This window comes from Pteropus medius, unplaced genomic scaffold, assembly GCF_902729225.1.
Source record: "Pteropus medius unplaced genomic scaffold, Ma_sr-lr_union100, whole genome shotgun sequence".
Lineage (NCBI taxonomy): Eukaryota > Metazoa > Chordata > Mammalia > Chiroptera > Pteropodidae > Pteropus > Pteropus medius.
This window is the reverse complement of record NW_024349802.1, coordinates 17,813,952-17,837,988: the sequence shown is the minus strand read 5'-3', so window position 1 is coordinate 17,837,988 and position 24,037 is coordinate 17,813,952. Positions and strand designations below refer to the sequence as shown.

General features: G+C 40.0%; 1 protein-coding gene across 4 annotated transcripts in view; it reads right to left on the bottom strand.

Annotated features, from left to right (window-relative positions):
- HMGXB3 (HMG-box containing 3) overlaps positions 1 to 24,037 on the bottom strand; it is a 39,771-nt gene that overhangs the window by 14,608 nt on the left and 1,126 nt on the right. For 2 of the 4 annotated variants that reach the window (XM_039836519.1, XM_039836520.1), the window contains exons 2-12: positions 22,127 to 22,265; positions 20,873 to 21,047; positions 17,401 to 17,898; positions 16,229 to 16,327; positions 13,274 to 13,405; positions 10,037 to 10,452; positions 8,111 to 8,286; positions 7,876 to 7,973; positions 5,562 to 5,660; positions 3,837 to 3,986; positions 176 to 477 (exon numbers count right to left, since the gene is read on the bottom strand). In XM_039836519.1, coding sequence (XP_039692453.1) covers positions 176 to 477; positions 3,837 to 3,986; positions 5,562 to 5,660; positions 7,876 to 7,973; positions 8,111 to 8,286; positions 10,037 to 10,452; positions 13,274 to 13,405; positions 16,229 to 16,327; positions 17,401 to 17,898; positions 20,873 to 21,047; positions 22,127 to 22,263 — 2,282 coding nt within the window. In that variant the 5' untranslated portion in view covers positions 22,264 to 22,265. The remainder of the gene's footprint in view (positions 1 to 175; positions 478 to 3,836; positions 3,987 to 5,561; positions 5,661 to 7,875; positions 7,974 to 8,110; positions 8,287 to 10,036; positions 10,453 to 13,273; positions 13,406 to 16,228; positions 16,328 to 17,400; positions 17,899 to 20,872; positions 21,048 to 22,126; positions 22,266 to 24,037) is intronic. The other 2 variants (XM_039836521.1, XM_039836522.1) reach the window with 2 other exon arrangements.

The window sequence follows — 24,037 nt, the reverse complement described above, 5'->3', positions numbered from 1 at the left end:
AGGCATTTCCAATGGAAATAACGGATAATTACTAATTATTATTATTAATTGGCAATTGGAAAAGTAAAAGAAACCTAAGAAAAGCAAAGCAGAGAATAACATCTTCAAAGGTTACATCTTGGGCCAAGTTAGAGAAGGCAGCTAGGGACAGGGTAAGTCTGAAAGGGCTGCTTACTTTTCTCCCCCTTTGAATAATGGGCTGCTACAGAGAAGGCACTGCGTGGATGGAGACTCATAATAATTCGACCAAGAGGTTTGCTCGATGGTGACTGTCTCCTCACTCACGTTGGATAGGATGAGTCGAGAGCTGTTGAGTTCGTGAATCAGAGCAAAGACCTCGGCCAGCTCAGACTCATTCTCAGGAATCTGCAAAACTTTCCGCAGCAGCTGCAGCGTGGACTGGCGCTGAATCTCCCTCTGGGCTGTGCTCAGGGGCTCGGTGGCACTCAGCACTTCTGGGAGTGGTGAGCTCGCCTCCTGGAAAGAGAACAGATCCATCAACAAGCACCCAGGACCAAGAGGCTGTGAGTGGCAAAGGGATGGGCCCATGACTGACAAGTGGGAAACCTAGGTTCCCAATCAGCTCAGCTAATAACTCGTTCTGTGACTCATGGCAGATGCTTTCTCTCTCTGGTGCTTAGTTTCTCTATTAAAAACGAGGACTCTACACGGGCATCTCCCTGGCTCAAGTATCAGCTCCTATTCACCAGGAATGGGGTTAGGAGGATAACAGACCTGGTTTTAGGTCTGGACATGCCACTTAACAACTGTATATGTGTGACCCAAGGCAATTTACTTCATTTTTCTAAGCCTCGAGTTTCCTCACCTATGAACTGGAGGATCAAAATACGAGTACAGAGTAAACCAGATATTATAAGTAAAGCATTTAGCACAGTGCCTGGAATGCGATGAAAATTTTATGAATGGTAGTTCTGAAAAATAAATATATGTACTGCTTAAAGTATTTATCTTCAATGCTTTGTGCATCTAGGTATAAGATGCACAAAGTCAGAGACTTTATACACTAGTCAGAGGCTTGCAGGAACAAGGTTCTGAAATGCTCATTAAAAAAAGGTCCTTCTCAGGTAGGTCCCTTTTCAACGGAGGTTCCTCCCCGACGCCCTGTGCAAATGCAGCCTGAATTACTCCCTCCTTCATGCTCCCAGAGTCCATTCCTTTATGCAGAATTCACTGTCTCACAGTTGGTAAATGACTATCGTGCCTCTTCAGTGAGTATAGGGTCTCTGCTTATTTAATGAGTCCCAATTCCAGCATGAGGCCAGGGTACATAAAAGATGCTAATTCATATTTCCTGGACATATTATATGTTGCTTTGCAGAAGTTATGTGCTTAATAATAAGAAGGAACTTTCTATCAACTCTGCATACCTATGACAATTCTTGTTTCACTATCTATAATATTTTGGTTACTTATCTTTCTCTAACACTAGATTATAAGCTCCTCATGGAAAGGGGTCATGTCCCACTCACCCTTATATCTCCAAAAGCCTGACCCATAGTAGTCATTCGATATATGCTTGCTGAAAGAAAGAATGAATGAAGGGCTGACTGACACTAGATCTGAGTTGCCCTGGTGAGGCTGCATGTTCCCTGTTATGACCATGTTGAACCACGGGCTGGAAGATCAGTTGGCAGGAATATACCCTTTGGCCACAGTTTAAAGATGGAAAGGAATGAAGACTGTTCCAGTTCAGAGATATTGCTGTCTTACAGCCGCTGAAGACAAACCACGAAGGAAATGTATGGCCACTAGGGGGTTTCAAAGAGTAATACACACAAAGATCCCTGGGTTTCTGATCTGTGTTTTATACCCTGTGGAAAACAATAATGAAATTGTATTTCTCCTAAAATTCAGGAGATTGGAAAGTGAGGGAATGTCTGAAGATGGGAGTCTTGGGGGTAAGCAGCCACCAGTTAGCCAAAGACAGAAGAATATAAGTAAAAGTGAAATTTGAAATCAATTGGCAACAGGTCCCTAGACAATTCCCACTTGGCCTAGAAAGTTAAGTCAGCTCATCATCCAAGATCAAGAGACCAACACCCATTTCCCTGTTGCAAACCATACTAACAGCTACAGAAAGTAAAAGGTATGTTCAGAGTACCTACCTACCCAACACAATTTCATCCATAATTACTGAACAACACATTATTGTGTTGTGTATGTAAGCTCCAGGATTAGAAGGTACAGGGGAACAGACATATCGGCCTTGAAAGAGATTATAGTCACATAGGGAGCTAAAAGAGGGAGTCAAGACAGGGTGTGGTCTTGCTGGTGAAGAGAAGCAATTAAACACGTGGAGAATCCAGGAAGAAATCTCACTGCCAGCAGAGGGCATCAGATGGAACCAAGAGAATGTGATGGAAGCTACAGACCCATTTATATGCAGTTTCTAGGGTTTAGATTCCTGGAAGCTCAATTTTGAGTCTCTCTAGGACTCACGGCCCTGATTTAAATGCCCAGATTTAACCCACTACACCACCCTGTCTTACTGACAGGGAAACAAAAACTCAGGAGACAGAAAACTTCCAGCTCAGCTCTCTCCAGTGTTTTCCTACTAAATCATCACTGCCCACATTTTTTAGTCCCACTTTCCTATCTCACAAAGATAACCTCAGAACACCACCTCAAGCATAGAAAGACCTGGAGTCCCACTTTCCTGTCTCACAAAGATAACCTCAGAACACCACCTCAAGCATAGAAAGACCAAGATTCATCTGCCAGAAAGGCCTCTCCCAACATGCAAAGAAACCTTGAAGCCTGAAGCAGTTCTGTCCACCTCTCAGTCCTGTCCACTCCTAAGCCCCGATAAACCTCCCTCCTCATGTAATCTTCTGGGCCTCTCCTTAGCTCAAGGACAGTCAGTGGGACCCAGTCCCACATTAAAGATCTTCCATGATGTGGCTCTGCTGTGTCTTTCAAGCCTTTTTTCTACACTCCACCACATATGCCCTCTCTGCTCACCAAGAACACCCAGCAACTCCCTGCCTCCTCCCTTTGGCTCACACTTGTCCTTGAGTACAGCATGCCTTCCCCTTCCACCCAAATCCTGCCCATTTGCAAGGTCTGCCTTAGGTCTGGTGTGGCCAGGCTCCATCTAGAATCCTGACCTATTGTGTGCCAATCTATTTCCCTCTAAGGCAGATCAGTTGACATTTCTCTGATTACTTTCATCCTAGTTATTTCATTTGCTGCCTCAGATGCTGTCACTTTCTAGTCACTTTAAAAAACTCACATGTGAAAATTCAGAGGATCTCTGAAAAACCCAATTTTCCTCATTCTAATAATAAAAAGCGAGCCCTAAGGAGCCAAGTAGAATGTGTTTTACTATCCAAATAGTTTGGTCCAACTTTAGAGTAGGTTTGCCAAGCCTGCTAGAAGTGAAGCTTAGTGACTGGCCAAAAGCTCTGCAAAGGATGGGAGAAGTGGTGATCTACGGTACAAAGGCCTGGGATCTGCCATTCTCTAACAATTTACCAAACACTACTTATGGGTCCTCTATCAGGCCTCAGAGCTAAACTCTGTCAACCCTTCCATCCCGCCATTCTACTGAATCCTATTTAAGGCCTTTGTTACCATTCTCTTTGATGAATGACCTCTTGGTTCACTTGGCCAGAAGGGTCTCAGATATCAAGGTATCTGGTCAACCCCTCGTCTTGGCAATGTGCACAAGAAGGCCCAGAGAGAAGGCACTTGGCCAGGTTCAGAACCTATAACCTGGTTCCAGTTCTAACTACTGTCATGTACTAAGAAATCTTTTTATTCCGCTAACAGAACCCAACCCAAGGCCAAGGGATGTGTTTGGGGAAGGAACTCACGAGAGCCTTGGTGGTTTTCTCAGTCCGGTCTTTGGCAAGGTTAAAACCACAGCTGGGACAAATCCGCGGTTTATGCCGGTTGGTGTAGACATAGCTACAAGAGGGATTCTTGCACTTTCCCCGGCCTCTTGATGTAGCCAGCCCCAAATCCTAAAAAAGTAAGACCAACATTCAATTCTTCAAAAGTTGAATTACACCTGGGCAGAGCCAAGAGCCAGGATGACCAGCTGTCAGTAAATCAGAGAACTGGCAACTGCAAAACTAGATTTCAGACTAACTTCCGGAGAGCTTTGAAGCAAGATCTTTTTCTGCAGTAATCCCCTTTCAATCTTAATGCAGCCCATATAATTTTGGCAAGTCCTTCCCCAGCTGTGAAACAAGTGAGTTGACTGTCAAAGGTCAGAAATTCAAATGCCTTTTGGGTCCAGGCAATTGACAGAGTGAAGCAGGCAGGCCTGTTCTAATAAAGAGTGATAGAGACTGGTGAACTAAAAATTTCAAGCCCTACCTAAAGACAAATTGTAACTTCTGAACTATCTAAGCTCAAAGCTCTGGCATCTAGTCTTCTATGACGAGTTGCTGTCTAATCAGTCAAAGCAAAGGTCCTAAGCAGTTTCCAGCTGGTGGCTTCCTGTAGCCAAAGGGAGGAGGTGGTGAGGGTATGCATGGCATGCAGAAGGTAGTAACTAGGTCTTTGGAAAAAGAAACCTGAGTAGATCTCAGGATAAGAGACACATTCTTCTTAAGGATCAGGCCAGCTTAGGTACTAACCCAACATACTGTGCTGTCTTGTTCACTACTGAATCCCCAGCACAGGGCCTGGCACAGAGGAGGCGCTCAATAAATCTTTTTTTGAATGAATGACTTTTTCTTCATCTGCTACCTTTATCAGGTAAGAATTTCAAAAAAATCTAGCTGCTCTCTCAAAATCAATACATCTTACTCAACTCAGTCAGAGAACCCATCAAAAGGTATCTGGCTGGTTGATAGCTTAAGGATCAAAGAAATTAGAGAATGTTAAGAGCAAGAGAAGCCCCAACATATATCTAAACCAATGCAGCATTTTACAGATGATGACAACTGAGGGCCAGAGAAGGAAAGAACCTTGCCCAAGGTCACATGGCATGCTAGCAGATAAGCCACTTTTGGACTAGGTCTTCTGACATCGAGTATTTATTCCACTGTTCCATGCTGCTTACCCTTCAAAAGGATGACCCCAGAGTCACATATTTGTTTATTAGGATGTTAATATGTATTATATTAAAAATAAAAGGGAGATGGAGAGAAAACCTTGGTGACTAAACAAGATAAGTTGCTTTACTAGAGCACTTCTCAAACCCTTTAAAATACTAGTATTGAATGTAACTCTAGTTTAGGGAGGAAATATACAACATTTCCCAAACTTGTCTGTGGAGTACACTTTAGAGGCTAAAAGGTCCAAAGACTGTTGAATGCTAAAGCCACACTGGATTCTAGTCTCCAATTACTTTCAGCAGCAATATCCCGATCTCGGCTTTATAAACCTTATCTAGAAAAAGCAACAAACCGATCTGATTCGCCCAGTAGCTACCATTTGTATCAGTGATGAGATCTTCAGAATCAGTGATATACCCCGACCCTACTCTCATTTCTAAATACCACTCCCCACCCACCTTAGATTCCTATTCATCCTCAACCACAAAACCAAACCACCTCTGTGTCAACCCATCACCTGGCTGCACTTACCAGTGTGACAGTGCAGCTGTACTTATATGGAGGAAACATATCAGGCTTGACCTCTACAACTTTCAACTGAGATGTCCTGTTGGCTGAGCCATTTGGTAGCTGTGGATCAGAACAAATTATTTAGTGCTTTTGAACCTCAAACCCTTGAGGTCCTGTGTCCTGAAATAGTTTCTTAGGGAATTTGTGGAGCTATGCTCCACATGAGCCCCCACACGCTAGCCAGCAGTCAGCAGCCCACCAAAGATTGAGTGTCCCTTTCAAGTTCATGGGTTGCCACACCCTTCTGTGCAGCTTCTAACACTGCATTTTAGAAACACTATGAATCATATTTGAAACTACTTATCAAGTGAGAAAAGCATATAATAGCTATATATACAAAGATGTGGTTAATAATACTAGCATAGAAAAAAGTCTGACAGATTGTTCACTAAAATACCCAGCGTAAGGAGATCATGGTTGTTTCCCCTTTTACCACTATCTATCAAATTTCAAATGTTCTATGTGGAATGTAGAGATTATTTATATAATAATCATTCTAAATTAAAAGTATTCCATAATACTGAATTTAAGTTGATTTTCAGAATACAAGATTTCACATACTTAACAGGCTTACAACTGGCAAAAGGGCTTATTTTAAGACATGGCAATTTGTCAAAACAAAAGGAAACTCTTTACAGAGAAGACTGGGAGTTTACACAAGTGAAGGGAATCTAAGGGCTGGAAATCTACAAAATGGTTGAAGCAGACTAGATTACCATCTTTCTTGTATCCCAAGATCACACATGCACTCAATTGCTGACAAACAGATCAGCCTTCAAAGTAAAAGCCAGTTGATAACTCTTGTAGCCAATTTAGAACTATCAAATAAAGGAAGTTACCTGACACAGTGCACATGGCAAGGGAGATGGAAGACCGATTTTCCTGTTCCCATTTGGTCCATGATAGGCTTTTCAAACTATAAGCCACAATACACTGAGGGGCTGTAAAATTAATTTAATGGGCTGAAACTAGCACTTTGAAAAAAGAAATGGAAAATACCAAAGTGGCTGCATATAATAAGGGCATAGCTTCATTAAACTTTTAATGTGAATGTATACGTTAACTGGGCTGTGATGTAAAAAAGTGTTTCCTTTTGAAGGTCATGGTCAAAAAAAGTGGTCTGGTGAAAACGCTGATTTTCACCCTGAACAAGCCCAATCCCATCTGATCTCGGAAGCTAATAAGCGAGGTTGGACCTGGTAAGTACTTGGAAGGGAGACCACCTAGGAAGACCAGGTGCTGTAAGTGTTAAAAAAAAAAAGAAAGAAAGAAAGAAAATACTGATTTTAGGAAATTTTTGATCATAACTATTCTAATACCACATATGGCCAAAAAAAAAAAAAAATCTAGGAATAAATGTGCTGAATACATGGAATTTTGACACCTGGTAAATCTTTAATAGCTACATCATGAAACTGAATGAAATGTACTGGTTACAAACCAGTACATGGAGCAAGAGCCATGTTTTTGGTTTAAAATTTTTATTAAAAAACAAAAAATAAACACACATAAATGCAGGAAAGGATATGAAGGCTAAATAAGCATACACCAGGCTGTTAACAGTAGTTAGTTCTGGGTGGCAGAATCACAAGGGACTATTTTCTTTCTGCCTTATCTGAATTTTCTCTATTTTCTAGAGCAACCATACATTCATTTCTTTAAAGGAGGCTAAAGAAACATGACAACTAAATGCACTATGTAATCTTAGACTGGATCCTGTACTGAAGTGGAAAAAAGCTATAAAGGACATAATTAGTAAAACTGACAAAATTGGAATACAAACTATAAAGCATTGTATCATTCAGTTAACATAATATCCTATTCTTAGGAAATACACACCGAACTATTAAGGAGTAAAAGACCATGTAGCTTACCCTTATATTTTATACATATACACATACACATACATGGGGTGGACACACATGAGCACGATATAAAGCAAAATGGATTAGTATGTTAACAACAGGTGACTCTGGGTAGCAAGTACATGGGTGCTCTTTGTTTTTGCCAATTTTTACTCGAACAGTTTTTCTAAGTTTTAAATTATTTCTAAATAAAAAGTTTAAAAACATGCATTCATTTTAAAACAAGAAAAAAATTAAAAAACAGATAACTTATTCATGCTAAACCGCCTCCCAGAGGCCCCGCAGACTAAGAATGAGGGTCTGCTTTTTGCCTGTGGCTTTGGGACACTAAGTGAAAGCCCTACTCTTAGAGCAGCCAAGCGCCCCAGCCCCCACAACAGCTCCCACTCTGGTAAAGGAATGGGTCTTACCTTCACCTCACCAGTGTTAGATGGCTGTTGGATGGGCTGGCCCAGCTGCTTCAGAGTGCTTGGCTTCAGGCCACAAGTTCTCACAGAGGGAGTCTTATCTGAGACAACCAGGAGTCAAATGGTAACTTAAGAGTACATTCGGTCTCCCTAAGTCTCTCGTTTACATTCTCAAGTCCCAACTCTTGACCCCTTCCCATTAGAAAGCCCCTTCTCCCAGGTCTGTCCCAGCCCCTACCGCTCAAGGAAAAGGCATGCCGGGTCCTGGGCAGTCCCATGCTGCTGCCTCGGCCCACATTAGCTGGGGCCGGAAGAATTGCTCTCATAGGTCTTGCTGCAGCCAATAATGAAGGTTTGCCCCGTGCTCTGCCTTTAAGCTCTGGGGCCCTGGGCCCAGGGTTGAGCAGGTCAATTCTGAAAAACAAACAAACAAACAAACAAACAAAAAAAAACAGGAAGGGAAATCTCCTAGAAATTCAGGATGAAGAGGGAAAAAAACAAAAAAGCAATTTCTAAAATAGCAACTTTATTGGAGGGATAGTGAAGTGGTTCAACTATGAGGCTTTATAGACAGATAGGGGTCAAATGAAGTAGCTGTGTGGCCCTGGGCAATTAATTTCACTCTTTTGTTAACCTCAAGTTCCTAATTTGTAAAATGAGATAGTAAATTACATATACTTCATGGGGTCATTATGAAAATAAAAAAGTGCAAAACAGTGCCTATAGTATAGAATAACAGCTGTAGTTATAACATCTAATCTGCCTCTAATTAGAGGAAATATTTGAAGTGTATTAGTTTCCCACATGAAGGTGGCTTAGATCTAAGGGAACAATGTGTTTTTTCATCTTTGTAGCTCCCATGTTGAGCATGTGCGAAAGTGGTTTGCTTGCCCAAAATAAAAGGTCTACAGTGCACAGCTTCATTCACTAAGGATGCAGAAACATTTCAGAGTATATTGTTAAAAAAAAAAAAGCAAGATGTAGGAGAAAAAGGGAGGAAAAAATATATACATATACACATATATACACACGAAAAGTAAATCATTCCCTGTCTCTAGGCCTCGGTTTCTGTAGCTCTAAAATGATCCATACACACCTATGTATATGAATATGCTTGAAATTATCTGTAGAAACACAGGAAGGTGGGACTATTGATCGTCTCTGGGAAATGAAAACGAATGACTGAAGGATGGAACAAAAGGTAGATCTCTTCAGGGTATATTCCTTATATCTTTTGAGTTTTAACTATGTTAATATATTTCCTATTCAACAATAAAAATTTTTGTATTATAATAACATAAACCAGAATTTCTGAACCTGGCAGTATCAACATTTTGGGCTGGATAATTTTTCACTGTAGGATATTTAGCAGCATCCCTGGCCTCTACCCAGTAGATGCCAGTGGTACCCCGTCCACCAATCCAGTTGTAACAACTAAAAAAGTCTCTACACATTGCCACAATGTCCCCCGGGGGCAAAACTGTTCCCCATTGAGAACCACTGATATAAACAAATAAGGGCCTTCAGTTACAAGCCCACAACTACCTCTGGGAAGGTGCTACATGGAGAACCCAGTTAAGCCTTTAAAGAGAGAAAGATAGCCCATACTTATGGACCTTCACCTATCTGCAAGGCACACAATCTTTTTCAGTCTGTATGGTCAGGTGCCAAGGATGAGGATTTTTTCAATACCCAATTTGAGATTATTCAGAAGACAAGATGCATGAAGTGACTCTGCCCAAGGTCAAATGGAAGCCAGGGACACAGCACAACCCAAACTGAATTTTCTGACTACCAAGACAGGAAGGAATCTTTCTATAAGATGTCTTAATAAGGTTTCTCTTTCCAAACCTAGCACTGGACTGAATACTAGTTTATAATATTGCCCACAGCCTGTACCAGAAAGACCCTGATAACTGCTTTAGGGAGACTGACAGGAAGAGCTGTATAACGAATCTGATAGCAGGGCATGGACAGCAGAGTAAAGGAGGAAAGGTAAATCATCCTATGTCTCTAGGCCTCGGTTTCTGTAGCTCTAAACTAGGAGCCATTAATGGCTCTGCTACCTCTCAGACATGCTGTAAAGACATGGAACGAAACATGAGGCATTTCCCAAGCTGCTAGTCTAAATGCAATCCTATAATATAAAAACACATTGTTTTACCCTGTTGGTTTTTTAGGAGCAGGGAGCAGACTGGTGATGCTGGACCCCTTGGCTGGTGGTGGTATGTCTAGTCCAGGACTGTCATTCTCAGTTGTCCTTAGAGAGACCTCAGGCTGCACACCACTCTTGACTACCGGCATCTTAGTGACTGCTGTACCACGATTCCCAGGAGACTCCTTGACCAAAACATGGGCATCTGAGATGACCACTTCTTCCCACTCATTCTCCTCACCCGCTTCTCTTGAAGGAGCTACATTTAAGAGCTGGCTTACAGCTTCTGAGTTCTCCAGAGTCAGTTTGGAGGCATTTTCCTTGGAGGAATTTTGCTCAGTGGTGACAGGCTGATTTCTTTTAACCACAGAGCCTTTGGAGGAGACACCGGAAGCCAATTCCACTTTGACTTTGGCTGGCTTTTCCTAAAAAAACAAACAAAAAACATTTTGTATGCATATGGTATTTTATAGCTAACAACACATCCATTGGTATTTAATTCTCATAATAATGTTTAAGCAACTGATAAAAAAAGGTCCCAAGTATAAAACTGGTCTGAATCTAAGACTTCTGACTTCAGGTCCCTTTCATTTCAGTATTCAATGCCTGAGTTAGGATAAAGTTGCTCTCCTCCTAACAAATTTCTTATTGGGATGCCTCTTTAGGTTTCAGCAAACAAAAGCTGGCATTTCTTACCTTGACCTTGGATCGTTCAAGGCCTACTCTACATCTAGAAAGAGGTTTACATGCTGCCACACTGGGCCTAGAAGCCCTAAATTGTTTATCTTGGTGGTCCCTTTATGAGATTGTTAATCCCAATGTGATTACAATCTCTCAAGGATAGACTCAAAGCTTCTACCTCCGTTGGGGAAAATTCATCTGGCCCAGATTCTTTCAGGTGGGTCTTAAGGCTGACATACACATATGCTACAAACTTCTCACTTGGTCAAATTAACTCATACATATTAATTATCCTACAAAATATTCAAACTCACTAAAAATACCAGCTGCTATCTTATAGACAGACCTACTTTTAAAAATTTCTTGGTGCCTTAGCTTTTATTCAATCAGCAGTGCTGTGGAAATATAGTTATTTATATATATTTATAGACACACATACATATATTTATATACACATACATACTTAAAAATTTTTTTTTAATAATGGTTGTCTCCAGGATAGGTCTCAGAAAGGTTTTTCCTTTCATGTGTATAGTGAAAGCATTATAAACTAGGAGACGTAAAACATAAAATCTGGGTTTTATCTAGGCTTAGCTTCACTCCTAATTACTTAAGTGACCCAAGGCAAGCTTCATCTGAACCCTCACTTCCCCATTATGAAATATGAGAAGTTTGGGCTCTCAGCATTTGTCAACAGCAACAAGACGGCCTTTCAAGTGGCCCAGTTCTTCATGGTGCAGGACCGCCTCCCCCTCATTAGCATCTATGGCTGACATTAAATTTCAGTATTATCTCCCAGACACTGACTACCAAAAGCCCCTTACCTTTCCAAAGCCCCCTGGGCAGCATGCTGCTTACAGTTAAGAACCAGTACAGATGACCTTTAAGAAATCTCCAGTAAAGCATTCTCAGATTCTAACACCCACGAGCTCATGAGGATGAGTAAATATACAGAAAAACTCCAAGAAAACTGCACTGACTGTTAAAGAGGGAAAAGTCAGCAGAAAAACAGGAGACAAGTTAAACTAAACCCGAGATGAGATCTTTGAGTAAAACACTGCCCACTTAAGTAGGCTATTTTAGACAAAAATCCTTTGTAAGAAGACGGGATAATTCAGCAATCAGAGTAAAAACTCTAGCTGGTGATCTCACATTTCCTTAACTCAGCCTACCATTTTTAGATGTCACTTTTCTTTCAAAATGGAAGGCAAGTACTACCAGTGCCCACTCAGAGACCTCAATTAACGTTATGAGAGAGCCCATAGGGGTGAGGCCCTGAGCTAAAGAACCTCATATACCATCTTTTGTTCCATTCAACTCATTGGGAACTGTGACACATGTTTCCTGGCTAATTTTAGCCAGTATGAACACTAGAACAAGACAAGAAAAGGTGAGTCATCTCCTGACTGGCATGAACATTTCTGGAGCTTTTACAAATTATTTATATGTTTTGAAAATCAGTACTCAAGAAATCTGCAGCTAAACAGCATAGCAATGCCAGAAAAGTGTGTTTTAGTAGAAAAGGCACTGGCATAATTAGTGGACTTATCAAGTCACTTCCCTTGAATTTATTTTTCCTCAGCTGGAAACTTGGAGTTGAACTAGCTAACAAAAGTCACTTTTATCTCTAAAATTCTAAGTGCGTTAATACTAAAATGTTACACTTTTTCTTCTCACACTCACTTATTCTGTTCCTATGAGATTTAGAAATTATAGTATCTACTCTTTACATGGTAAGTTTTGCAAAAAACCTTTGTGGGGAAAAAAATACTGACTTAGCAAGTCAAGACAGGGGACAAGTTTGCTAAGAAAAAAAATTGTTTTCATGTCATGAGTTTGATCTCAGAAAGAGAAACATAGCTCAAAAGTTATTTCAATCAAATGGGGTGGGCCGAGTAAACATAATATGAAAAAGAAAAGCAAGCTAAAGTAAAAACATAATCTGAATGAATCAAGGCCACAGGATCAATTAGACTTTTCCATGCAAAAGCACAGGAAGTAAGGTTATTAGACAGACCTGCCATGCAAGAGTAAGAAGAAAAGTCTGTATGTAATTTGAGGGGGTTCATGGATCCTGTAAAGCCCCATCACAGACCCACCCACCCCTCCCAGTTAAGAATACCTAGACCAGATAATCTAAGGAGTGAGAAGATGTGAACTATACATCTGAATAACTAAGCAGTCAGTGTAGAGGATGGATTGGTAAAACTTTCGCCCTAACTGGAAATGAATAAATTAACATGGTATAGTCATTCATGGGTAATTATGAAGCAATTAAAGATAAAGTTTTTGAAGAATATTTAATGTGTGATATGTTAAATAAAAAGACAAGATACAGAACTTATACAGTCACAGAAAAAAACACCAAAATGTCAATAATGGCTTTTTCCTTGAATGTCATAAGGTTATAGATAACATTTTATTCTTTCCTTTTTAAACAGTCTACAATGAAACTGACTTAACTTGAATAGCCAGAAAATAATATTAATTTTTAAAGTTATCTGTTCTTAAATAGGAAGCTTACTTTGTGAGGCTTCCAAAGCAGCAATGGCCAATGGACCTTACCTTTGGGATCCACTTCCCTCCTAGGAAGTTACCACAAGTAGGGCACTTAGGTGGCTTGTGCCTGGTGACATATGTAAAGGAGCAACCTGGGCTAGTGCATGTCCCATGGCCCCGGCGGGTGTATGTAGTAGTCTGTAAGGAAGAGAGTGAATCAGAATCAACGCCACAGCCTAACCTCTCTCAGGTGCTGATGACCATTATAACCACACGAATGCCAAGAGGATACCAGCTTGCAGAAGGACAGGCAATTCATGATATCATAAAAGTTAAAAAGGTCCTAAGATACAAGCAGTCCACTTTTTAGAAATGGAGACTTAGTTCAAATGAGAAAAGATAGCTGTCCAAGGTTACAGTTAAATAGCAGAAAAATAAAGACAGTAATAGCTGATTTTTTTTGAAATACAATTGACATAAAACATTATATTAGTTTCAGGTATATGATCAATACTGGTATATATTACAAAATGATCACAATAAGTCTAGTTAATATCCATCACCATACATAATTACAATTTTTTAAATGATGAGAAGAGTTGCTATTTATTGAGCGGGGTACCATACAGTGCTGAATACTTTACAAAATATCTCATTTAATGCTCTCAGCAATATTATGAAGTAGGTGGTATTATTACTGAGGTTTAGAGTGGTTAAATGCTTTGCCTCAAATTGTAGTGATTCAATTGCAGAGCTAGACTAGACCTAGAAATCAAATCTCTGTCTTTTGGTTCAAGATTCCTTCCATACACTCAGCTGTACCGTATGGCTCTGAATATTTCAAAAAATAAGCTTTATCTTTATTCCTATTAAAAATTTGAGACCCTAGAGTTCAGAGATTAAAAAACAGACCATAGTCACTAAAAAATGAGAAGGAATTCCAGTAGAAACCAAATCCTCTGACACTCAGCAAAACAATGCTCTTTCCTCAACAGAATTTAATTACTTTTAATTCCTTGGTTGGGAATCCAAGTGTGCTGAGGGTGCACTTCTTTAAGTTATACATAGATGTTCAACTGTGCAAGTCATTGGTGCCTCTAGTCCCCTGTTGTTCAAGGGTCAACTGTATTTGCATATGAATATATTCAGTCACTGGCTCTCATTCCCCTTTGAACAGAATCTGATTCTCCTTTAAACAGAATACATTATAATGGATTACTACATTTCAGCTACAAATAGAAATTAGCCATCATCCATTTCTAGATTGATATTTCAAAGAAAACATTTCCATGTCAGGTTTGTCCTGTCACCGATGAATGTTTACTCAGCTATTAATTCCAGTGTCCCCAGCCTGGCCAAGAAAGCAAAAATCTCCCTTGAGGAAACACCAAGCTGCCACTAGCCTATCTCTTTCAGGACATCTAAGGAAAAGGTGATTATGATAGTAGAAGCAGGTCAAAGATGAGTGTGAAGTGGTATGACACCAAGGAAAAAGACCAAGCTTTGGGTTCCAACTTTGCCCCTGACGTAGTAAATGACCTGGGAATAAGTCACCTTAGCTCTTGGGTCCTGGGTTTCCTCCTCTGTAAAATCATCTGCTCTTCCTACTTCATGGATCTATCTTAAGCAGCAAATATGGAATGTAAATAAATGTGTAAACGTCAATAAACTGTAAAAGATTCTAAAAGTTTGTGAAACACTATAATTAATGGGATATAAAACATCCCTTAGTTTTTCTCAGATGGTGGCCCCATACAGAATAATCATTCTGAATTCCTCCAGAAAGCTGAGTGAAAATTTAAGTTAGGTTAGTTCTATACATAATTTACCATGAATTTGGCAATATTCCCAAATATTAGCTTCTAGAAATGACTTTAGAAAAAATGCTGGTGTTTAAGGCTGATGTTTCATTCCTCAGCTTTTCTAGAAAAGCTTGGCTGACACTTATTGACCATGCAAGAACAAAGGCTCAGGAGAAATAAGCAGTTTCTCCATGAATCAGGTTGCAGTGGTTGTTCCTGTTTTAAGATACTACAGCTTCTTACCTAAGAATACATTGTTTATCCATAGGAGAGGTTTTAGAAGACAGACTGTGATAAGTTAAGGATGTGTAGTATTAATGTCAAAGAACCCACTAAAATAAGCAAAACAAAGTTAAAAGCTAATAAGCCAATAAAGGAAATAAAACAGACTCATAAAATGTTCAATTCAAAAGAAAGCATAACAAAACATGACATAAACAAAACAAGTACTAAGTCAACAGATGTAAATTTAACCATATCAATAATTACATTAAATATAAAAGGCCTAAATACCACAATTAAAAGGCAGAGACTGTTAGATAGGTCTTACTCTTAGATCCAAACTATGTGCTGCCTACATAAATAGTATTTTAAATACAAAGCAATAAATAGGTTAAAAGTAAAAAAATAAAAAAAGATATACCTTTCTTATAGCAATAATGAAAAGAAAGCTGGATATCAGATGAAGTAGGTTTCATAGAAAAGAATATTGCCAGAGATAAAGTCACTTCATAGTGGAGGGGTCAATTTATCAAGAGGACATAACTCAAAATGTTTATATAATGAATAACAGAAATACATGATATAAAATTAACAGTACTGCAAAAAGAAACAGATAAATCTATAGTGTACTTATGAACTATCTCATGTAAAGAATTCTCTGGGCCATTTTCCTAATCTGTATGATAATAGAACTGAATTAGATCAGTGGCCTATCATTTTTCTAAATTATGTACACTTCTGAAAATTTGATAAAAGCCATGGAACCTATTCCAGGAAAATATTCCAAGGAGAAAAGTCTGTATGTAATTTGAGGGGGTTCATGGATCCTGTAAAGCCCCATCACAGACCCACCCACCCCTCCCAGTTAAGAATACCTAGACCAAATCATCTCTGTGAACTTTGTCAGTACCAATGTCCGAAGGTTCTAAGACTTCTAGAAAACCACATGGAAGAGAATTCTTACAGGGCCCTAATCTCCATCAAATCCCACACTGACCAGTTTGATGGAGGTGGGATTGTCCACAACTGAGTATGCAGGAAGAGGCAGCATGATGAACTGTGTTGCCGGTGCAGAGGAGCTACTTTCACTGGAATCCTGTGGGCACAAGGAGAGAAGAACAGTTTTATTGAGACAAAGGAAGAACAACCGGGGCCTCTCCCAACAATGTAAGATCAGATCAAGCCCAATAACCAAAGTGTGCTCATCTTAAAAAAAATGAGTCTACGATGATCTCAAAATAAAGTTTAATTAAGAGCAAAGAAAGACTGAGAAAAACCATTACCAGAGGGAATGTGCTATCTTCATTTTACAGATGAGAAAACTGAGGTTCTAAAAGACTTAGGACTCCTAAGATCATATAAACAGTTAGTGAAAGAACCTAACCCTCTGACCTTGTCAAATGTTCTTAACACCCTATCAATTTGTCTTAACCTGGACAGTGCCATGCTTCATTATCATAAAAAGCACTGAGGCAACAATCAATAAAATGGTTTTAGGTCTGGCATAGATTCTGTCCAGGTCACAGGGGCTGCAGTATGCTGGTCCTCTCAATACTTTGACATCCTACTTGGGGTAGGGCATGGTGGCAGCTCTCCACTTCTAGGGGCCAGGCTGTGTGATCACTGAAACTGCTCTTTTCCTTCAACTAGGCATGACACTTAAGCTCTGAAGAGACTTGCTGCTTCTTTCTCAGCTATCAGTCCAATCAAACTGGCCTTGAAGAGAACTTCCTTCTTCCTACCTACTCTGTTCCCAGAAGACCATTTGAAAGTTCTCCTATACAGTTCAAGAGGTCATGTCTTTGCTGAAAAACAAAACTTCAGAGAACATACAATCCTGACCGATACTAATAACCTGCCAGATCATGGCTTTAAACTCATGGATAGCCCAAATATTTCTACCCCTCCTGCTAATGTATTATGTACTATCTCATGTGAAGAAAATTCCAGTTACACTGGGCAAGAGGGGCTAGTGAGACTGCCTGAAAAACTGAAAATAACTCTGGAGCAAACTCAGGGGCAAAAAGGTTCGAGAGGACTGCGGTCCTACTGGAAGTGCCACATCAGCAGCATTCTTGAAAACCACTGCCTCAGAATCATACTGCATGGTGCTAGCTGCCTTCTTTGTAATTCGAGAAAGCAAAAGACATCAGTACCAAAGCCACTTACCCTCATGACTGTTACCACTGACATGCTCTCCCCAACCTGGGGGTGAGGGACAGCCAGGTTTCCAGCAGAGAGGTCTGGTGAGTTGTTCACTAAGGTCTCTTCGATTACCAGGCTTGTCTGGTAAGGTTGGTGGCTCTCCCCTACCTCCAGGGAAGCCTCCTCCAGGAGCACATCCTGGCTGAGGATCTCTGAGGTGGTGATCTCCTGTATAGCACCTGGCTGGGCAAAGGCTCCCACCTCCTCCGCCAGGGCCTCCACAGCCAGGCACTGCTCTGCCATGCCTGCATGGCTGGACACTGTTTCCAGGGCATTGTTGGATACAAGAGACGGTCCTTTTGGCGACATTTGGTTCTGGGCCACACACAGCTCTAGCTGAGGGCAGTTCCGATCCTCTTGCAGGCTGCTCTTGGGGATGATGATGTAATCTGAGCGGGGGAGGATCTTGCGGAAACCTGGGATGTCCGGAACCACAGCGGTCAGTGTAGAGAGCTTAGAGTTCTGAAGTTGAGGAAGCCAGAAAAGGGGAGATTGAAGCAGAGATAAATGGAGTAAGGCCACATGGATATACATTTCTGAGCGCTTTTTTTTTCCTGCAAAAAGGACTAGAAAGACACTACTCTCTTGACTTAAGACTTAGCTAGGGTCAGCCTCTGTAACAGCAATGTCATCTTCATTTGAATCACACTTTAGCCAATGTAGCTTCCTCACTCATTCACACAGGAGACATTACATGGGTTAGACTCTGCAAAGGGCATTCATCTTGGCATCTGTGAGTGGGAATCTCAGGTGTGGCACAGTCTTAAGCAAATCTTTTCCCCTTTTTAGGACTAGCTGCCCCAACTGTAATACTTTAGCATTCCAAAGTATCAGAATGTATAATGTGTAATAAAAACCAAAAAGCCTAAATTATAAATCAACAGGCTGAGTTGGAACCTAGGCAGCAAGAATTCTGACATTACTGGTTTCTCCCAGACTCAAAAAGAATAGGATGAACAGATCACAAAGCTAAGATGCCTTCGTGGGTGAAAGTGCATTTGGGAGAGGTTGTCTGACAAGGGCTTAAATATATTAGGGGTGGGGGAAAAGAATATAAATATTAACACTGACCGAGGATCTTCAGGTTTAGAAAATAATTTCTTGACCTTAAAAAAAAACACTATTAAGTTAGGTGCTATTATTATTTCCATTTGAAATAATGGAAAGCTCAAGGAGGTAAACTTTCCCAAAACACAAAATTACTAAGTAGTAAAGCTGGGGTTCCATGCCAGGTCTACTAAGATGCCAGGAGACTAGGTACTAGAAGCACAACCCAGCATGACTAATTGGCACCAAGAGAAAGGTGCTTTTGTGTTTTGACCCTCAATTTAAATTGAAAGTTATACAATAAGGAAAAGAGAAAAGTTCAAAGTGAACAGTTAAGTGAGAACTGAAATTAAATAGTACAAAAAATAATTTCTGAAGCAACTTTTAAAAGGAACACTAAGTCAATTACAAGAAAACGATCCTTAAATAAATCAAAAGCAAATAGCTGATGAACCTACTTAGGGTACAAAGGAAGCACCCAGATAAAACATGAAAGCAGACACACCAAATCCTTTATGGAGCTTTTCTTTACTAAAGAGATAATGGAGAAATGACATTCTCAAGTCACCCTTTGAAGCAGATAGGTCAGGAGAACAAAACTAAATGGTGGCAAATGCACAGGACGGTCTGGACTTAATCAACAAATCTGAGCACAGAGAAACCAAGCTGGCCTAAATGACAGTCATCTTACAGACTGCGATGGAGTAACACTGGAACCATGGGCCCTGCCACTTAGCATGAGCCCGGAGAGGCTGTAGAGGAGACAGCCTGCCACAAAGGCTCTGACAGGCTCCCAAAGTATGCAGGCACGAGGGTCTCACCTTCACACCAGGCAATCTGGGAGAGGTCGAACACAGTACATAAAGCCTCACCCAGTCTTAGTGCATTCCAGATGTGCATTAAATATCACTTTTTCTTACTATATGGTCACTAGACATTTAATCTACTAAAGAGTGATATTTATTGACCAAGTCAGTATGTGCCAAGAACTCAGCTAGGTGCTTCACATTATCTATTTTAAACACTGTGAAAAGATACCATTATCTCCATTTTATAAATGAGGAAACCAACACTCAAAGGTTAAGCGGGTCTTCCAAGGTTAATATCAGAGCTAATCTATTCATGTTTGTGGTGACAGTGGTAAAATGATGGTAGATATATATTTATAATGGATAAGGAAGAATCATTAGAGGATTAATTAAAAAATTTTAAAAAGTCTTCAGTAGGACCTACACTAGTATCTAGCTTTAAAAATCATATCACTCTAGGATTAGGGAAACTTTTGTTATCATGAGCAAAAAAGATTATTGACTTTATAATGGAGAAACCAAAGAAAGTATGTGCACTTTTTCTAGACTCTGCCTTCTCTCCCTCCAAAAGGTACTGTTTCCCAGACTCAGTTTATAAAGAAATCTAGGAGAGAGAGTATACAGTGGCATCTCCAAAACTGTAGGTAACACAAAGTTGTTCCTGGAAGAGGAACACCAAGCCAATAAGGACAAAATATCTAAATGGTAGTGGCAGACAGGCCTCACTAAGGGGCAAAAAAAACAGCCTATTCTGCTATAACATAGTTGTTGAATTCCTGAGGAACCTTTGCTCTACATTATCAAAAAGGATGTTAGAGACAAGTGTTTCAATTGAAAAATGGACTTAAGGTTAAAGGTTTCTGCTTGCAATAACAAGGTTATTTTCCTGCAGGAATTTCAGTTTTAAAAAAATACAGTGGTATTAATAGTCATCAGTGCATTTCGTTATTGCGAACTAAAATAACAAAATAGCTAACAGACGCAAACATAAACTGCTCCTTGATTATTCTTTAATCCATGTACTCAAAGCTTTGGTCTCCTCCATCACCTTGGGCTTTAACCTTGCATTTTTGCTACTAGCATAGTTCACAACTACCAGTGGTGACGAAAGAATGTGGCATTACACAGCAACTGTATCTACCTCTAAATACAAAGCCTAATTGCTGATTATGTTATAACTGACAGTAGTCAGGACAACACAAATTAATTACATTACATTTGTAACATGAAAACTCAGATGTAGGCGAAATGCCTAAGTAAGCTACAATATTAAAGGAAAATAATATTTACTACCCACAAAGATAAAGGGGCTTCTTTATTCAGAAAAGAAAGGCTAAAATCCAGAAAAGGACTCTAAAGCTCACTGCAGATAACTCAAAAAATGTCAGCTCCACATACTCTTGCAACCAGAGGACAAGAGAATGGAGGGCATCATCCAAATTAAAACAGACAATATCAGACTCCAGAAAGAAAAATGACTCAACTCAAAGTTTTCCCAAGTAAAACAGGGGTGTTGGTCTCTCCAAGGCTTTCACCATTTGACCTAATGGAGAAATTAGGTGGGAAAAAAATTTACTTACAGGATCCAAACCTTCTTTCTCTAGTTTGGCTTTCTCCAAGTAGTAACTCCTTTCAGCCACACTGAGAAGCCTCCAACTCTCGCTAATCTTCTTATTGATCTCAGACTGAGGGAGGTGCGGGAGCTCCTGCTGCACTTTCAGGTAGATGTCATAATAGTATAGAAGGTACGCCGACCTGAAGAAGCAATGACTTAAGGTTTTCCCTCATTCAACCAGTAAATGTTACAATGATACAGTTTGGGTAGTGAAGAAGTAGAGACGAAACTCAACTTTTCATTTCAAAGCATTTAACTAAATAGAAAGTAGAACAAAGAAACATTTAAATAATTCTCTCAGATGGCATATAGGAGGTTTCTCCTTTCAGAAGCCTGGAGGCAAAGGCTTACTTTTGGTAAGTCTGGTTTATTTTTCCAGTTTTTGACTTTTTCTGAAGAGAAGATTGGCTTTAAAACTCAATATGGACAAAGTCAGATACGGGTGCCCTGTCATTCCACTCTCAGAAAGGTTACTTAGGAGACCGATTACATAGTCTGTTGTCACTCATACTCTTTACTCCTCCACACAGACCTTGGTCATCTCACTGGCCAACAGCACCTCCCAAGGGCTGAGAGAGGGAAGCAAGCAGAACTATCAAAGTGACCTACACCTGGGAGCCAGAGCGAGAAGTTTGGAGCATTCACGGTTAAGCCAGAGAACAGAGCTACAATTTGGATATTCTTTACAGATATCATTGGTACTATTTATAATCTTATTGTTATTAATGCACTATTTTAAATATGTAAACAACAACAATGGTAATAATATAGTTCTTCTGTAGAGTAACTCTTCACTCAATATCATTGATAGGTTCTTGGAATTGTGGCACGACAATGTATAATTAAACCAATTTTACCATAGGCTAATTGATATAAACAAGAGTTAAGTTCCTACAACATTGCAACAACGTTTTAACGAAATGATATTGAAAAAAACCGATCTCATTCGAGGACCTACTGAACACAGCTTCCACCATTTGTATGGTACAATTTCCACTGACAACCTGGAAACATGACCACAATCTGGCCAGCAATGGCAAATGCTGGCACCAATCTGTCACATCCCACACCCCCATCTCCTTCTCTCTCCAATCTCAATGCCCTGAGACTTCAACAATTGACATGGCACTCTCAGTGAATCTGGACCCAGTCTTCCTCAATACAGCTCTCCAAGCAGCTACTGTTTATAATCGCCAGCTACTAAAACATGTTGGCTAACCTGGGTTTCTTGGCCTTTTCTCCATGTATTTTATACTTTTTCTTCTTCTTGGGTGGCCCAGGGGAGGTATAGCAGTAGGATTCCTCAATTTCCTCCATCACAACAGTTACCTCAGTACCATCATATGATGCATCCATGGCTAGAAGAAAGTCAAACACAAACATGTTTCAAGAATCTACCCTAAAGGAAACAGCAGATGATCCCTTATCTCTGCCAGGGCCTTAAGACTGAGTCATTTCCCAAACTCAGCAGGTCCTAAGAAGCACCTGGGAAGTACTTATTAGACATAGACTCCAAGGTGCCCCCTCAGCCCTCCTATATTAGAATCTCTAGAAGGTATGGAAATTTGCATGCTTAACAAGTGCCCCAGGTGATTCTTTTGACCATACAAGTGTAGCAACACCAGCATAGACAGACATTTCACTTATATTCGCTCATAAAATACAATAATCCTTCAACTTGAAGATGTATTAGACCTACATTACAAGAATTCCATATGGTAACAGGTAAAAAGAATATTTGGCCAGGAGTTAGAAGTTCTGGCCCCTCCCTCATGTTTTATCACCTGAAGCAAACTACTTCATTGATTCGTTCAGTCATTCATTCAAACATAAAGTGCCTATATAGAAGAGATTTCTTTACATTCTGTGGCTTGTGTCGCTTTGGGCAGGTCCTTTAGCTGCTTTAGATTCAATTTTATCATGTATAAAAAAGGAGATGTCTCATCCACCTCATCACAGATTTATAGTGCAAGGCTCAAGAAAATCACAGATATAACTATCAGAGTCAAGTGCTATATAAAAGAAAGGGTTCGTTATGAAAGATGAATAATCTGTAGCTGAGATGCTTACCAACCTGCCCAAAACCACCACACCAAATAGGGACTTGAATGACAAATTTTTTAAATTCGAAATCCAACTCTCTGAGCCTTCATTCATTATACTACACTGCTCCTCCATCTCTACTGGCAATCCTCTAAACCAGCACTGTTCAATAAACTTCCTGCAATGATGAAAATGTTCTATTATCTGTGACCTCTACTATGGTAGCCATTCATGGCCACTGACCACCTGAAATATGGCTAGTGTGACTTAAAAAGTGTATTAATTTTAATTGTAATTAAGCAACCACATATAGTGGCTACATATTGGACAGCACAGGTGTGAACAGTAATCTGACAGACCAACAGTAGCTCTCTGCCACTACTAGCCTGAGAAACAGAAAATTACTAATAGCTTTTCCTAGAAAAAGGAAGGGCATACAACTGAATGACTAGTTCAAGAAGAGTTAGTTGATTCGTGACCACATTCTCAGTTACAGTTTTACCCATGAGACAAAATCCTTAGAGGCAGAAAGCTTCCCAGAAACCACCTGAATTTTAGGACAGGGAATTAATATGCTTGCTCTTAAAAATCTGTCAAGTTTTTGATAGAATCAAAGATTCTTGGAAAAGGGAGTTGTGGTAGTAAAGACAGGACTGATCTGTATATTACAAAGCCCATTTGGATCTCATTTAGACCTCTCTACACAAATGATAAGGTATGAGAGGGTACAGTGACAGAAGGAGTACTGCATATTGAGTCTGGAGACCTGGATCCAAGTCTGAACATGAACTATGTGACCTCTGACAAGTATATTCCCCGCCCTAAATTTCAAGTGATACAGAGGCTGAAATCAGTGGCTCCTGATTTTAGGGAGGCAAGAATTTTAGGGAGGCAAGAATCCTTTTGAGAATGTCGTGAAAGCTAAAAATCTTCCTCTAGAAAATGCAGACCAAAAAAATGTTCCACCTATAATTTCAAAAGATGTATCCCGGGATAAGAACACATTATTCCCAAGATTATTTCTGTCATTTCTAAATAATTTCCCTTCCCATTATAAACACACACACGCCCTCCATTGTCATAGTGC